Genomic DNA, 11,730 nt, shown 5'->3' on the forward strand with positions numbered 1-11,730 from the left:
GAAATTTATTTAGAAAACCTAACTTTGAGTTGGCAACACTGATTGCGGAACAATTAAAAAAAAAACATCCAATCAACATTGGCGGGGAATTTAAACGCCGAACAGTAAATTGCTATATTATTTATCAATAAAAATATGTGGTATCACATTACTGGAATTAAGCAGATGTCAACTCTCAATAAATAAGAAGAGAAATGGCGGGAATTGTCGGTACAGGCCCACTGAAAGGGCAAGGTGAGGTGAAAATTGCGGAACATTCTAGACTAATTGGTTTTTATGATCTCGCCGCCGGTATGGCGAGATGGGTGGGATTGTTACTTATTACTTACACTGGTTATTTGCTTGCTTCTTTGTATGTGTGGTTTTAGAATCGGAATTTAATGAAGTAGGCGAATATTAAACACCGTATCTGGATAAAAAAATACAACAAATTGTAAATTAGATTTTCAGGAACAGCTGTACAAACCGCATATAATTTAGTGTAGTAGTTGAACAAACGTACAGTCAGTCAAAATTTCTATAAATTATTGTTTTAGCATTTATTGGTCTCATTAAGACCTTTCATATAAATTTTTCTTAAATATCTCCCATGTATGGACAACATCTATTACGATTCATCATCATACCAGCTTTTAATTGTCCACTGCTAAACATAAGCTTCCCCCTTGGCGGGGTGGAGGGGGGGGGGGGTTCCAGTAGTTGCCACGCTTGGTATGTGGATTAGCAACCGCAGTTAAGCGTTAGAGATGCTCTAAGAGGGACGCTGCTGTCCATCCTTCGCCCTCCCTTAGTCGCCTCTTACGACACCCATGAGAAAGAAAGGAGTGGTCTATTCTATGCCGGGACCACATAGACAGTTATACGATTGCCATGTTATACGAATAAAAATGAACGTATTAAAATTTAGGGCTACATTTGAGGATAGGATGAGAGTTAATAAAATATAAGGAGCTAGATAAAATGTTAAAGTGCCTAAACTACCTTAGAATGAGTAAGTTGGCAACACTTCAATTTATTTTGGCAAAATTATTGGATATTTTTTTTGATGGGTGAAAATAGAATGGTATATTGCCGAAGATTAAGCGTTGACAGAATTATATTTTTATTATCGATACATAAACAAAACTGGCATGCAACAATGAAAAAATCAAGCAACGTATTCGAAAATTAAAAAATAAACAATTAATTAAAATTATTCACGTACCTACCTGCCCATCGCTGCGTGTTGACAGCACAAGAATTTAATTCATTCTAAAACATGGCTATATGAATAAATATACAGGTAGAACGGACACTTTCGTGAATTTAATAACAATATATACTTTGGTGTTCTGACAGCTCGTGTTCTGTTAAACAACAGTTAGGGCTCGCAAGCATACACTACACATACACATACACGCTGTATCTCTTTCACTCGCACGTGTGTCGAGTGAGACGTAGAATTTGCAGGTGCGAATAAATTTATGAAAATCCTCTTACTTATGTGGGGCCTGAAGGGTAGAAGAATGCCAAACGTTGGCTGCTAGAGAGTGTAACATCTCACTAAGTCCTACCTTTGCACTACAATTTACTGATTTAATGGTACATTTTTTAAATATCATAACGCTTATAAACAAGCATATAGTCCGTCTGATAACAAACGGTTACTGTAGCCTATGTATGTAGATGCGCCTGCAACATGGGGAGGGGGGTTGTTACGTACATGTTGTCAACCCTAGAGAGGGAGAGGGGTAAGGGATTTTTAGTAATGCGGACTACCAGTCCTATTGCTAGCAATATACCCTGTCAGATTGACCACGTGGTCCCCCTTAGAAACCATTGTACTGAATTCCAGTTTTCGTTACGATGGACTAATTGACCTGCCTTCTTATGCTTAGCTATCATCCCTCACTGGTGCCCCGCAAGCGTCTACAGCGGGGTTTCCATTCCAATATTATCCATTAAAAAAATACCAGAGGAATGTTAATACGCACCTTTTGAAGAAAATTATATTTAAGTTGCTATGAAACTTATTTAAATACAATCTTCTTCAGAATCATAAAAAATAACGTTTTAAAAGAGTCTATTTAATATCAACTTTTTTTGTTGCATTGTCGCATTTACGAAATATGTACGTATATACGAATGCCACTTCCACCCAGAATATTCTATACACACAACACGGCCTTGCGCTACCAAATCGATGTTAATTTATTCGATTACAATGCATCGTTACCGATACCTATTTACTGTCTTATTCGATTACTTGAGCAATATCGACTGACGGATAGCCGATGTCGGTTTTAATTTGTACCAAACTTATCCTGTTTGTTTTTTTGTACTTTTCCTTAACAGCAATCCTCATTGTCACAATAAAATTGTATCTAGACATTGTAGAAGGTAGATATTTAAGATAAAAATAATATGTCCGGTGTTTTTTTTTATGGGTGATAATGAAATCGCACTATCGATGTACACCAATACACCATAAAAGGCAGGTTAGTTAGCCTACCGTGATGAGTTCACTTGGAATAGAACACTATAGTTTCCAGGGGGAACCGCGAGGAGGTCGACCTGACAGGACGTATTGCTAACAATGGAGCTACTAATCCCCATTTTTAATAATCAAAAACTGTTGCACTAAATTGACTGCGGTGGAAGTGGTCATTGGTTTTTCCACTTTCATTTGTATTCCATATTCAACGATTTAAAAAAAGAATTTGTCAGTTATATCTGTTTAGTATGAGATATTAAAAAAAATACATAAATTTACAAAGTCTGTACTTTATTTACAATTTACATTTTTTTACACATTTAACATCGGCATAGATGGAAAAGTAAATGACTAAACAATTGTAAATACAAGAAAATGATGATTTAAAAGAAGAATGAAAAAAATTCTGTACAAATTTTAATTATTTTATTAAAAAAAAATGGTTCTTTATCTATGCCGATTTGTCAATACGCTTTCGACTTGAACAAATTGAAACACGACTTATTTACATATAGTTTTACAAATATGGCAGTGTCGAACACAATTCACGTTAACATTTCGTAAAATCCAGACTTTCTAGCAATGAAGATGGCACAATAACAAATTGAAACTAACAGAATGCAATTCTGCCTTTTCTAATCACGAAGGAGTAAGAGAGATGAATGTATATTTGAAAATAATTCATCAGGAGAGTTCTAAATATTTGGTACCATAGTATTCGTGAGATCGGTTCCAATTAAAGTTCAGATATCAGAAAGTCTAGAGTCGACGAACGTTTTTTTTTAATCCTATATCCATAGACATGAATTGTTTTTCTTTTCACCAACAGTACGGGTAGTTGGGGCAAAGGGCTGGGTTGAAGTCGGCAGGGTAGCGAGCGGCAGCGCTGGCTGGGTTGTTGGGGCTGTAAAAGAAAAAAAATATAACATATATGCTGTATGGGTCATGATCTTTGCTTGTCCATATTGGATGATTTTAAAACATCAACAATATATTTATATGTTTATTAAACAAAATAAATAACGTATTTTCTTTATAAAAAAAAATGTTTTTTTTTATACAACTTAGAATGGCAAACAAGCTGACGGCCCACCTGATGTAAAGTGGTAACCGTCACCTATAGACATGAGCAGTACCATGGACATTACAGAGTATAGTGTTTCGCCCATGATACCTCCCATGCGTTGCCATTCCTGAGGACTCGGGTGTTATTCCTCTGTACCCTGTAAATTCACGCCATATCCCACCCTTCAAACAGAAACACAGCCATGCAAATACAACTGCTTCACGGTTGAAACACGAATGGGACAGAGGTACCCAGGCAATCGACTTTTGTACAAAGTCTCCCTCTCCTAAAGGGTAGTCTCCCCTAAAGGGTACAGAGGAATAAAACCTGAGTCCTCAGGAATGGCAACGCATGGGGGGTATCATGGGCGAAACAGTATACTCTGTTATGTCCATGGTACTGCTCATGTCTATAGGCGACGGTTGCCACTTTCCATCAGGTGGGTCGTCAGCTTGTTTGTCATTCTAAGCAGTATAAAAAAAAATTAAATACATATCAATTTGTATTTTAACAAACATTATACATAGGAAACATTTAAATTAGGGGGGAGGGGAGGGATTGTTAATAATTTGAACTACCAGTCCCGTTGCTAGCAATATACCCTATCAGGTCGACCTCCAAATGGTTTCCCTGGAAACCACCAAAACCTGTGACACTGCGACCTTTCCATGATGTTTCGTGCTCGCCCTTTTTTTAAAGTTCGCTTCTAATTCCTATCGCTGATAGGAATTTTAAATTGCTTTTTAGTAGCGATGTTTTTTATCACCTCAAAGTATAGAGTGTGTATTCCAAAGGAGATATATCGTTTATGTATGAGAGGGCTAAAGCGACACATTCAGTGCTGCGGCGTTTCTTCCTCATTGTGACAAAATCTGCAACTATTTTTTAGGCCTAATCGAGGTCACACTGACCGGGTATATATTTTGTTGAATTATGTGTTGTTTTAAGGAAATCCGTATCATTGATTTAGTTTAATCATTAGAATCAATTTGTTTGTTACCGCTACCATTAGTATGCGTGCTACTGTTCACCATGTTGAAGATATATTTATTGATATTTCCTCAGTACATGTTGGTAGGTATACGCATACTAATTGTAACGGAATTAAACATGTTCATTTATCGATTACGTACATTTTTACCTTCAAAATTTTTTTTTTGGTACAACTTAGAATGGCAAACAAGCTGACGGCCCACCTGATGGAAAGTGGTAACCGTCGCCTATAGACATGAGCTGTGCCATGGACATAACAGAGTATACTGTTTTGCCCATGATACCCCCCATGCGTTGCCATTCCTGAGTACTCAGATGTTATTCCTCTGTACCCTGTAAATTCACGCCATATCCCACCCTTCAAACCGAAACACAGCCATGCAAACACAACTGCTTCACGGTTGAAACACGAATGGGAATTTATTCTTTACTGATTTATTTAAATTCTTAAATGACTCAAATACTTTACTTTATATAGTGGAATTCTTACTTACATAATTTATTACAGTAAATAGAAAGTAACTAACTAATACGTAATAATGTGTTAATCACAAAAAAAAAAAATAATGATCAGTCGTACTCATGATCCGTACCCGACCCGAAGTCCCCATGACACTTGCGGCGTTTCCACTTTGGATTGCCAGAGATATCCTTTGAGTCAGATACGAACCGGAACGGCGATCATGGCCCCTATCTCTTTCGCAATGCGCAGACTCAACTCTCTTATAAAAGATTTTGCTTCCGCTCCCCACACGCCCGTAGTTTTTATTCATTTATTTAAATTTTGTCGACTAATACAATGTGGTACAAAAGACGGATTTTATATAGGCATTCTTTATCATTTAACCTTCCCTTCCCGAGAGTGTCGTAAGAGGCGTCAAGGAGGAATCAAGGGGAGAATTATGGGCAGCAGCGTCCCTCTTAAAACATCTCCAAAGCCTAACTGCGGTTGCCAATCTACTTGCCAAGCACGGCGAATATTGGCAAAGCTCTCCTTCTTGAGGAGGCAACGACAAGTTGATATGATGATGATGATAATAAACAGCGCCATCTAGTTCTAAAGTGGAGAAACTAACTACGGCTGTCAACTTACTCAGAAGGGGCGACTGGTAGAATGCCAGGGTTGTAGATCCATTCAGGGATGGGCGTCCCGTCAGGGGTGAATCGAGCGAGGGTATTCGTATCACAGTATGGGTAGTTGGGGCAGATTGCTGGGTGTACGCCGGCTGGGTACTCGCGGGCTAGCGCTACCACCGCCACGGCGCAAAGGATGAACTAAAAAAAAAACAACATCTTATCTTACGTATATATTTTTAAAATTTTGTCTGTTTCAAATGTATAATAAATGTAGGTTTTTTTTATTTTTTTTTTATACGACTTAGAATGGCAAACAAGCTGACGGCCCACCTGATGGAAAGTGGTAACCGTCGCCTATAGACACGAGCAGTACCATGGACATAACAGAGCCCATGATACCCCCCATGCGTTGCCATTGCTGAGGACTCAGGTGTTATTCCTCTGTACCCTGTAAATTCACGCCATATCCCACCTTTCAAACCGAAACACAGCCATGTAAACACAACTGTTTCACGGTTGAAACACGAATGGAACAGAGGTACCCAAGCAATCGACTTTTGTACAATGTCTCCCTCTGGTACCTAAACACTATTCTTTTTATTACTTCAGCCGTTAAATGTCCACTGCTGGACATGTGTTCCCCATAAGGGGAGTTTTGCCAGTAGTTGCCACGCTTAGCAGGCGGTTTGCCAACCGCAGTTAGGCTTTTAGAGATATTTCAAGAGGGACGCCGTTGCCTATCCCTCGTCCTCCCTTAGTCGCCTCTTACGACACCCACGGCAAAGATAGGAGCGATCCATTCTATGCCGGAACACATACGCACTTAAAAACTTACTTTAATACATAATTACCAATAATGATCTATGTGTCTATAGGCGACGGTTACCACTTTCCATCAGGTGGGCCGTCAGCGTGTTTGCCATTCTAAGTTGTATATAAAAAAAGAAAATCTACTCCTCTGAGCCATCAACTAAACTAAAAAAAAAAAAAAATAATAACCGTTTAAATTTACTTACAAATTTACTTGATACGAGCAATCAAGTAAATTTGCCCAATAGTTTTGCAACTGCATGCTTTGCTTGCACCAGCCAACGCCTTTGTTATGCCCTATTAATCTAATTAAAAACTGAACGTGAAATTTCTTCAAAACAATTTAGTTTTCAATTAGAAATTGTCACGCGAAAAGGTATCACTTTCTTAATTCTTCACATTTTATTTCTTGTATCGTATGTTATTTTTTTTATACTATACAAAAGTGGTAAACAAGTATACAGCTCGTTTGATGGTAAACGGTCACTGTAGCCTATGGACGCCTGCAACACTAGGGGGTGTCACGTGGGCGTTGTCAACCCTGAAGAAATCTTAATATGCCCTTCTTGAAGAACCCATATTATAATGATGCCTACGGCCACTTTCTATCATCGTACGGCTCGCCATCGACAGGGAGTTCACCCTCATGTCCTACAGCCTCAATGGTCGCGTACAACGCGGTTTCAGAGATGTTTCCTCCCACTAACACTCAGGTTATGGAATGAGCTCCCTGCCGAGGTTTTCCCAAGAGACTACAGCATGGGGTTCTTCAAAAGGGGGGTAAAGAGGTTTCTTCAGGGTCGGCAACGCGCGCGTAATACCTCTGGTATTGCAGGCGTTCATAGGCTACGGTAACCGCTTACCATCAAGTGGGCCGTATGCTTGTTTGCCACCTCAGTGGTATAAAAAAAAAGTCTCTGGGGAAAACCTCGGCAATGAGCGGGAGAAAATTCCTTTTATAAACTTTTCCTTTGATGTGATTTCTTCGCCGATTAAGACCAATTTTTATAGTTCGTTTTGTAGAGGATAAAGTTCTTATGTTTGTTTAAATTTTTATTACTATGAAATAACAAACAACGCTAAATACCTTCTATGTCTTGTGACTTTGTCTGCGTTAAAATTTTGAATGTATTGATATAATATATACATAAATATGAAAGAGGGTTCCAATTGTTTCATTGATCGCTATTACTATGCACATTTGATCTTTGAATCTAAAAATTTTAAATTTTGTAGATATGCTCTTTAAATAACGTAAGGAAACAATAAGGAAAGAATTTTAAAATTCAACCTTTAAGAATGTAAAACTTTCAAAATATACGCGTACGAAGACGCGGGCAAAAGGTAGTAAATATTATAAAGGTATGTAAGTCTATTATATTTATTTATTTATTTAACTCTTTATCGCACCATAAATAAAAATATACAATGACAAGTGAATAATTCAAGTGAAATACAGTAACGTAAATACAGATTGAAATATACCCATAAAGGTACAAAAGGCGGTCTTATCGCTAGGGCAATCTCTTACAGACAACCTTTGGTTAAAGGAGAACAGATAGAATATTATATAATAATGTTAATCAAGATTAGTTCTTATCTTTGTACCAAATTTTATTAAAATCGGTTCAGCCATTTCGCCATGTTTCAATATCAAACATACAAATAGCTTTTCGTGATATTCTATTGTCGTCATCATCATCATATCACCCATTATTTGTCCACTGCTGGACATAAGCCTCCCTCTATTGGGGGGATTTGCCAGTAGTCGTCACGCTTGGCAGACGGGTTGACAACCGCAGTTAGGACTTGGTGATGTTTTAAGAGGGACGCTGCTGTCCATCCCTCGACTGTCAAGTTCCCTTAATCCCTTCTTACGACACACTCAGGAAAATAAGTGGTGGCTTATTCTATACCGGGACCACACGGCGAATATTCTACTATGAAACACATATTTTTTTTATATAACATAGAATGGCAAACAAGCTGACGGCCCACCTGATGGAAAGTGGTCACCGTCGCCTATAGACATGAGCAGTACCGTGGACATAACAGAGTACACTGTTCCGCCCATGATACCCCCATGCGTTGCCATTCCTGAGTACTCAGATGTTATTCCTCTGTACCCTGTAAATTCACGCCACATCGCACCCTTCAAACCGAAACACAGCCATGCAGACACAACTGCTTCACGGTAGAAACACGAATGGGACAGAGGTACATAAGCAATTTTATTTAACATATTATACTAAATTTACGTAAATTTATTAAATTTGAAAATTTGCAAATATATTTGAATTTCACTCACTATTATATATTTATTTATTATAATACATTCATATACATAATACAGAGTTGTTACAATGTTCTTATGTAGAGTGACATGAAACCTTGTTTGGGTGTAGCAAAATTATATTAATAGGTAGCTAATATACGTGTATTAATGTCAGATTAGATATCAGATTATGTTTAATTACTAGCGGCCCGTCCCGGCGTCGCACGGGTGGACATTCTTACATTTAAAAAAGTGGCCATTAAGGCTGCACACGCGATGGAAGCTTAAAAGTGAAGTAACTTCTCCCGTTTTCCCAACATTTCCCTTCACTGCTCTGCTCCTATTGATCAATAGCGTGATGAAAAATGTATCTTTTTCAGTTTCGTAAGTTTACCATAAAGGTGAAGATATTTGAATAAAATTTGGTACATGTTTCATCGTAATTCACGCGGGTAAAGCCGCGATTTACGACTAGTTTCAAATAGTAATAATTTACACAATGAAAATTTCATTCCTACGTCACTGCTACCTGCGTTTATAAATACTTAATGACATATAATTATGTAAATATATAATGTATTACAAATTGTCGCAGGCAGTGCGTGCTATTCAAATTGGAATTCCTATCACGCCTGTATGTTTGTTTGTATGTCATAATTACACCCACGTAACCTTGCCACCCACTGTTTTGTGCGTTTATTGTTTCATTTAACTTATTGTTAAGACACATCGGTTCAGCAGTTAAAGTGCTAGTTCCTTATTGGAAACTAATATTAACAGTTGTAACACTTCAGCTGTCCGCTAACGAAATGCTTTCTTACTGTACTGGGTTGACTGGAAGAGATCTCTGTCAGAGATAAGTCCACCCTTGCTCACAACATTTATAAATACATTATTTTATATGTAACTTACAAGTGCAATAAAGAATATATATAATAGTAAGATTACTAAGAGATTTAAATAAATGTGACAAAAGGGTGTAAAAAAAAAATAATAAAAAAAATTACGAGTCTGTATGGATACATGTTTGTCACTCTTTCACGCAAACACTACTGAACGTTTTCGAATGAAACTCGGTACACTGATAGGTTATATTGTAGCTTAACAATTATATAATGAAATTGATATATATATAAAATAATGATGATAGTGTATACGTAATTTAGATTTTAGCCGCAAATAAATTAGTTTGCAAATAATTGCATTATATACTTTAAAATGTGTATATTTTAAAGTAAATAATATTTAGTATGTAGGAGTACATGAAAGGTGGTAATGACGATGATGCTGTCCCTCTTTAAACATCACCAAAGCCTAACTGCAGTTGCCAACCCCCTTGCCAAGCATGGCAACTACTGGCAAAACCCTCTTCTGGGGAAGACCTACATTTAGCAGCGGATGGTAGACGGTTGATATGATATGACATGATATTGTATACATACGTATATATGATAAATAATAAGACACCGAACGCTACTGTCTCGTTCTAACTCACGCGTACAGCAGCGAGAACGTGTCTATCGACAAATTTGTGTTCCACTTGTGGCATAGATAGCAAATGTATTATTGTGCACATTGATAAACTTGATAAATTTTATAATGCCATTTTTTTTAATAAAAAAAGAAGAAATTCATGCGGGTAAAAAATGGAAAAACGGTTTTTTTCTAATATATCGTATTAGGGGAAGGGATTGTTGGTAATGGAGAGGTTAATCCTCATTGCTATCAATATACTTTATCAGGTCGACCTCTACGCGGTTCCCCCTGAAAACTATCCTGACAAGTTTATCGTTGAATTCGTCACGATAGGCTGACTGACCTGCCTTTTCATCCTCACCAATCATCCCTCACTGGTGCCCCGCCAGTGTATACTGATAGCGCTGGCGGGGTCACCATTCCCTCAAAATTTTTAATTTTTACTAGTTTACATTTTTATTTATTTAAACTTTAATCAACAGTAAAACTCTATTTAAATTTGGCGGACTTAACACCGGACGGCGTTCTCTACCAGTCAACCATTGGGCGAACAGAGAAATACGTAGGCGGTGCATTATTGAATTAAAAAAAAATAAAGCAATACTTAATACATTATCTTTGAAATATATATCGTGAAAATGGTATGGTAACCCCGCCTGCGCTAACGGGATACGCTGGCGGAGCACCAGTGAAGGCTGATAGATGAGAATGAAAACAGGCCAGTTAGCCCATCATGATGAATTCATCAGGAATTAACCATGATAGTTTCCAGGGGGAATCGCGAGGAGGTCGACCTGGTTAGGTATATTGCTAGCAATGGAATTCTCAGTCTCCATTACTAACAATCCCTTTCCCCCCGAGCGAATTTGATTGACATTTCGTACGCGGATAGATTATTTTCCTAATTTAACACAGGATTTATATATTGGTTATACGCGAGAAAAACCACAGGAATAGGCTAGTGAATGATATAAACTCACCAGTTTGGCGTACATTGTGTGTGTTTGTGTGTATCCTCTCAACGCTGCTGTGAGACTGATGACAATTTGGTGTACGCGATCGTTTTTATATGTAGCGAGGTGCGCGTACGCACGATTGTCACTGATATGATAGCCCGTTGTTATGGTAACGACGCCCTTACTGGTCCCGACGAGTTTGTCGTAGAGGTATTTTTACATATAATAAAATTGTAACTAGAACGTGTCTGTGCGTATGAAATAATTAAGACTAGTCCCTGGTTCGAGACTAGGATAGGTATTATCTATAAGTTTTTTTTTTAAATAAAATACCGTCTGTCTTATTCACTGATAATGAACCGATACGACAACATAACCTTCAAAAAAGAGCATATTCCTTTTTAAAAGGCCGGCAGCACACCTGCAATGCCGTTGGTGTTGTGGGTGATCATGGGCGGCGGTAGTCATTTACCACCAGGTGAGCCGTATGCTCGTTTGCCCCGTGTTGTAAAAAAAATAATAATGTAGCTTCCTATAGTTGAAAGAATTATTAATATAAAAAGTTATTAGGTGAAGAGGAAGAAGGTAGGAATGTAAAAAGACA

The 11,730-nt window shown here is 37.7% G+C and overlaps 1 protein-coding gene across 1 annotated transcript; it reads right to left on the reverse strand.

Moving 5' to 3' along the window:
* Window positions 1–2,747: 2,747 nt before the first annotated feature.
* Window positions 2,748–11,268, reverse strand: LOC113516217 (cuticle protein 1). Its single transcript, XM_026900600.3, has 3 exons — window positions 11,151–11,268; window positions 5,626–5,807; window positions 2,748–3,377 (listed from the first exon to the last, which is right to left on the reverse strand). The coding sequence occupies exons 1-3, from the start codon at window positions 11,163–11,165 to the stop codon at window positions 3,293–3,295; spliced, it is 282 nt and encodes a 93-aa protein (XP_026756401.2). The 5' UTR covers window positions 11,166–11,268; the 3' UTR covers window positions 2,748–3,292.
* Between the last annotated feature and the right edge of the window lie 462 nt (window positions 11,269–11,730).

The sequence above is a fragment of the Galleria mellonella genome, unplaced genomic scaffold (genome assembly GCF_026898425.1).
Source record: "Galleria mellonella isolate WM207_F2 unplaced genomic scaffold, CSIRO_AGI_GalMel_v1 utg424, whole genome shotgun sequence".
NCBI lineage: Eukaryota > Metazoa > Arthropoda > Insecta > Lepidoptera > Pyralidae > Galleria > Galleria mellonella.

Coding starts and splice junctions, on each gene's coding strand:
- LOC113516217 (XM_026900600.3), bottom strand. Junction 3,378..5,625: donor CTACCAGTCGCCCCTTCTGA/GTAAGTTGACAG, acceptor TTTCTTTTACAG/CCCCAACAACCCAGCCAGCG.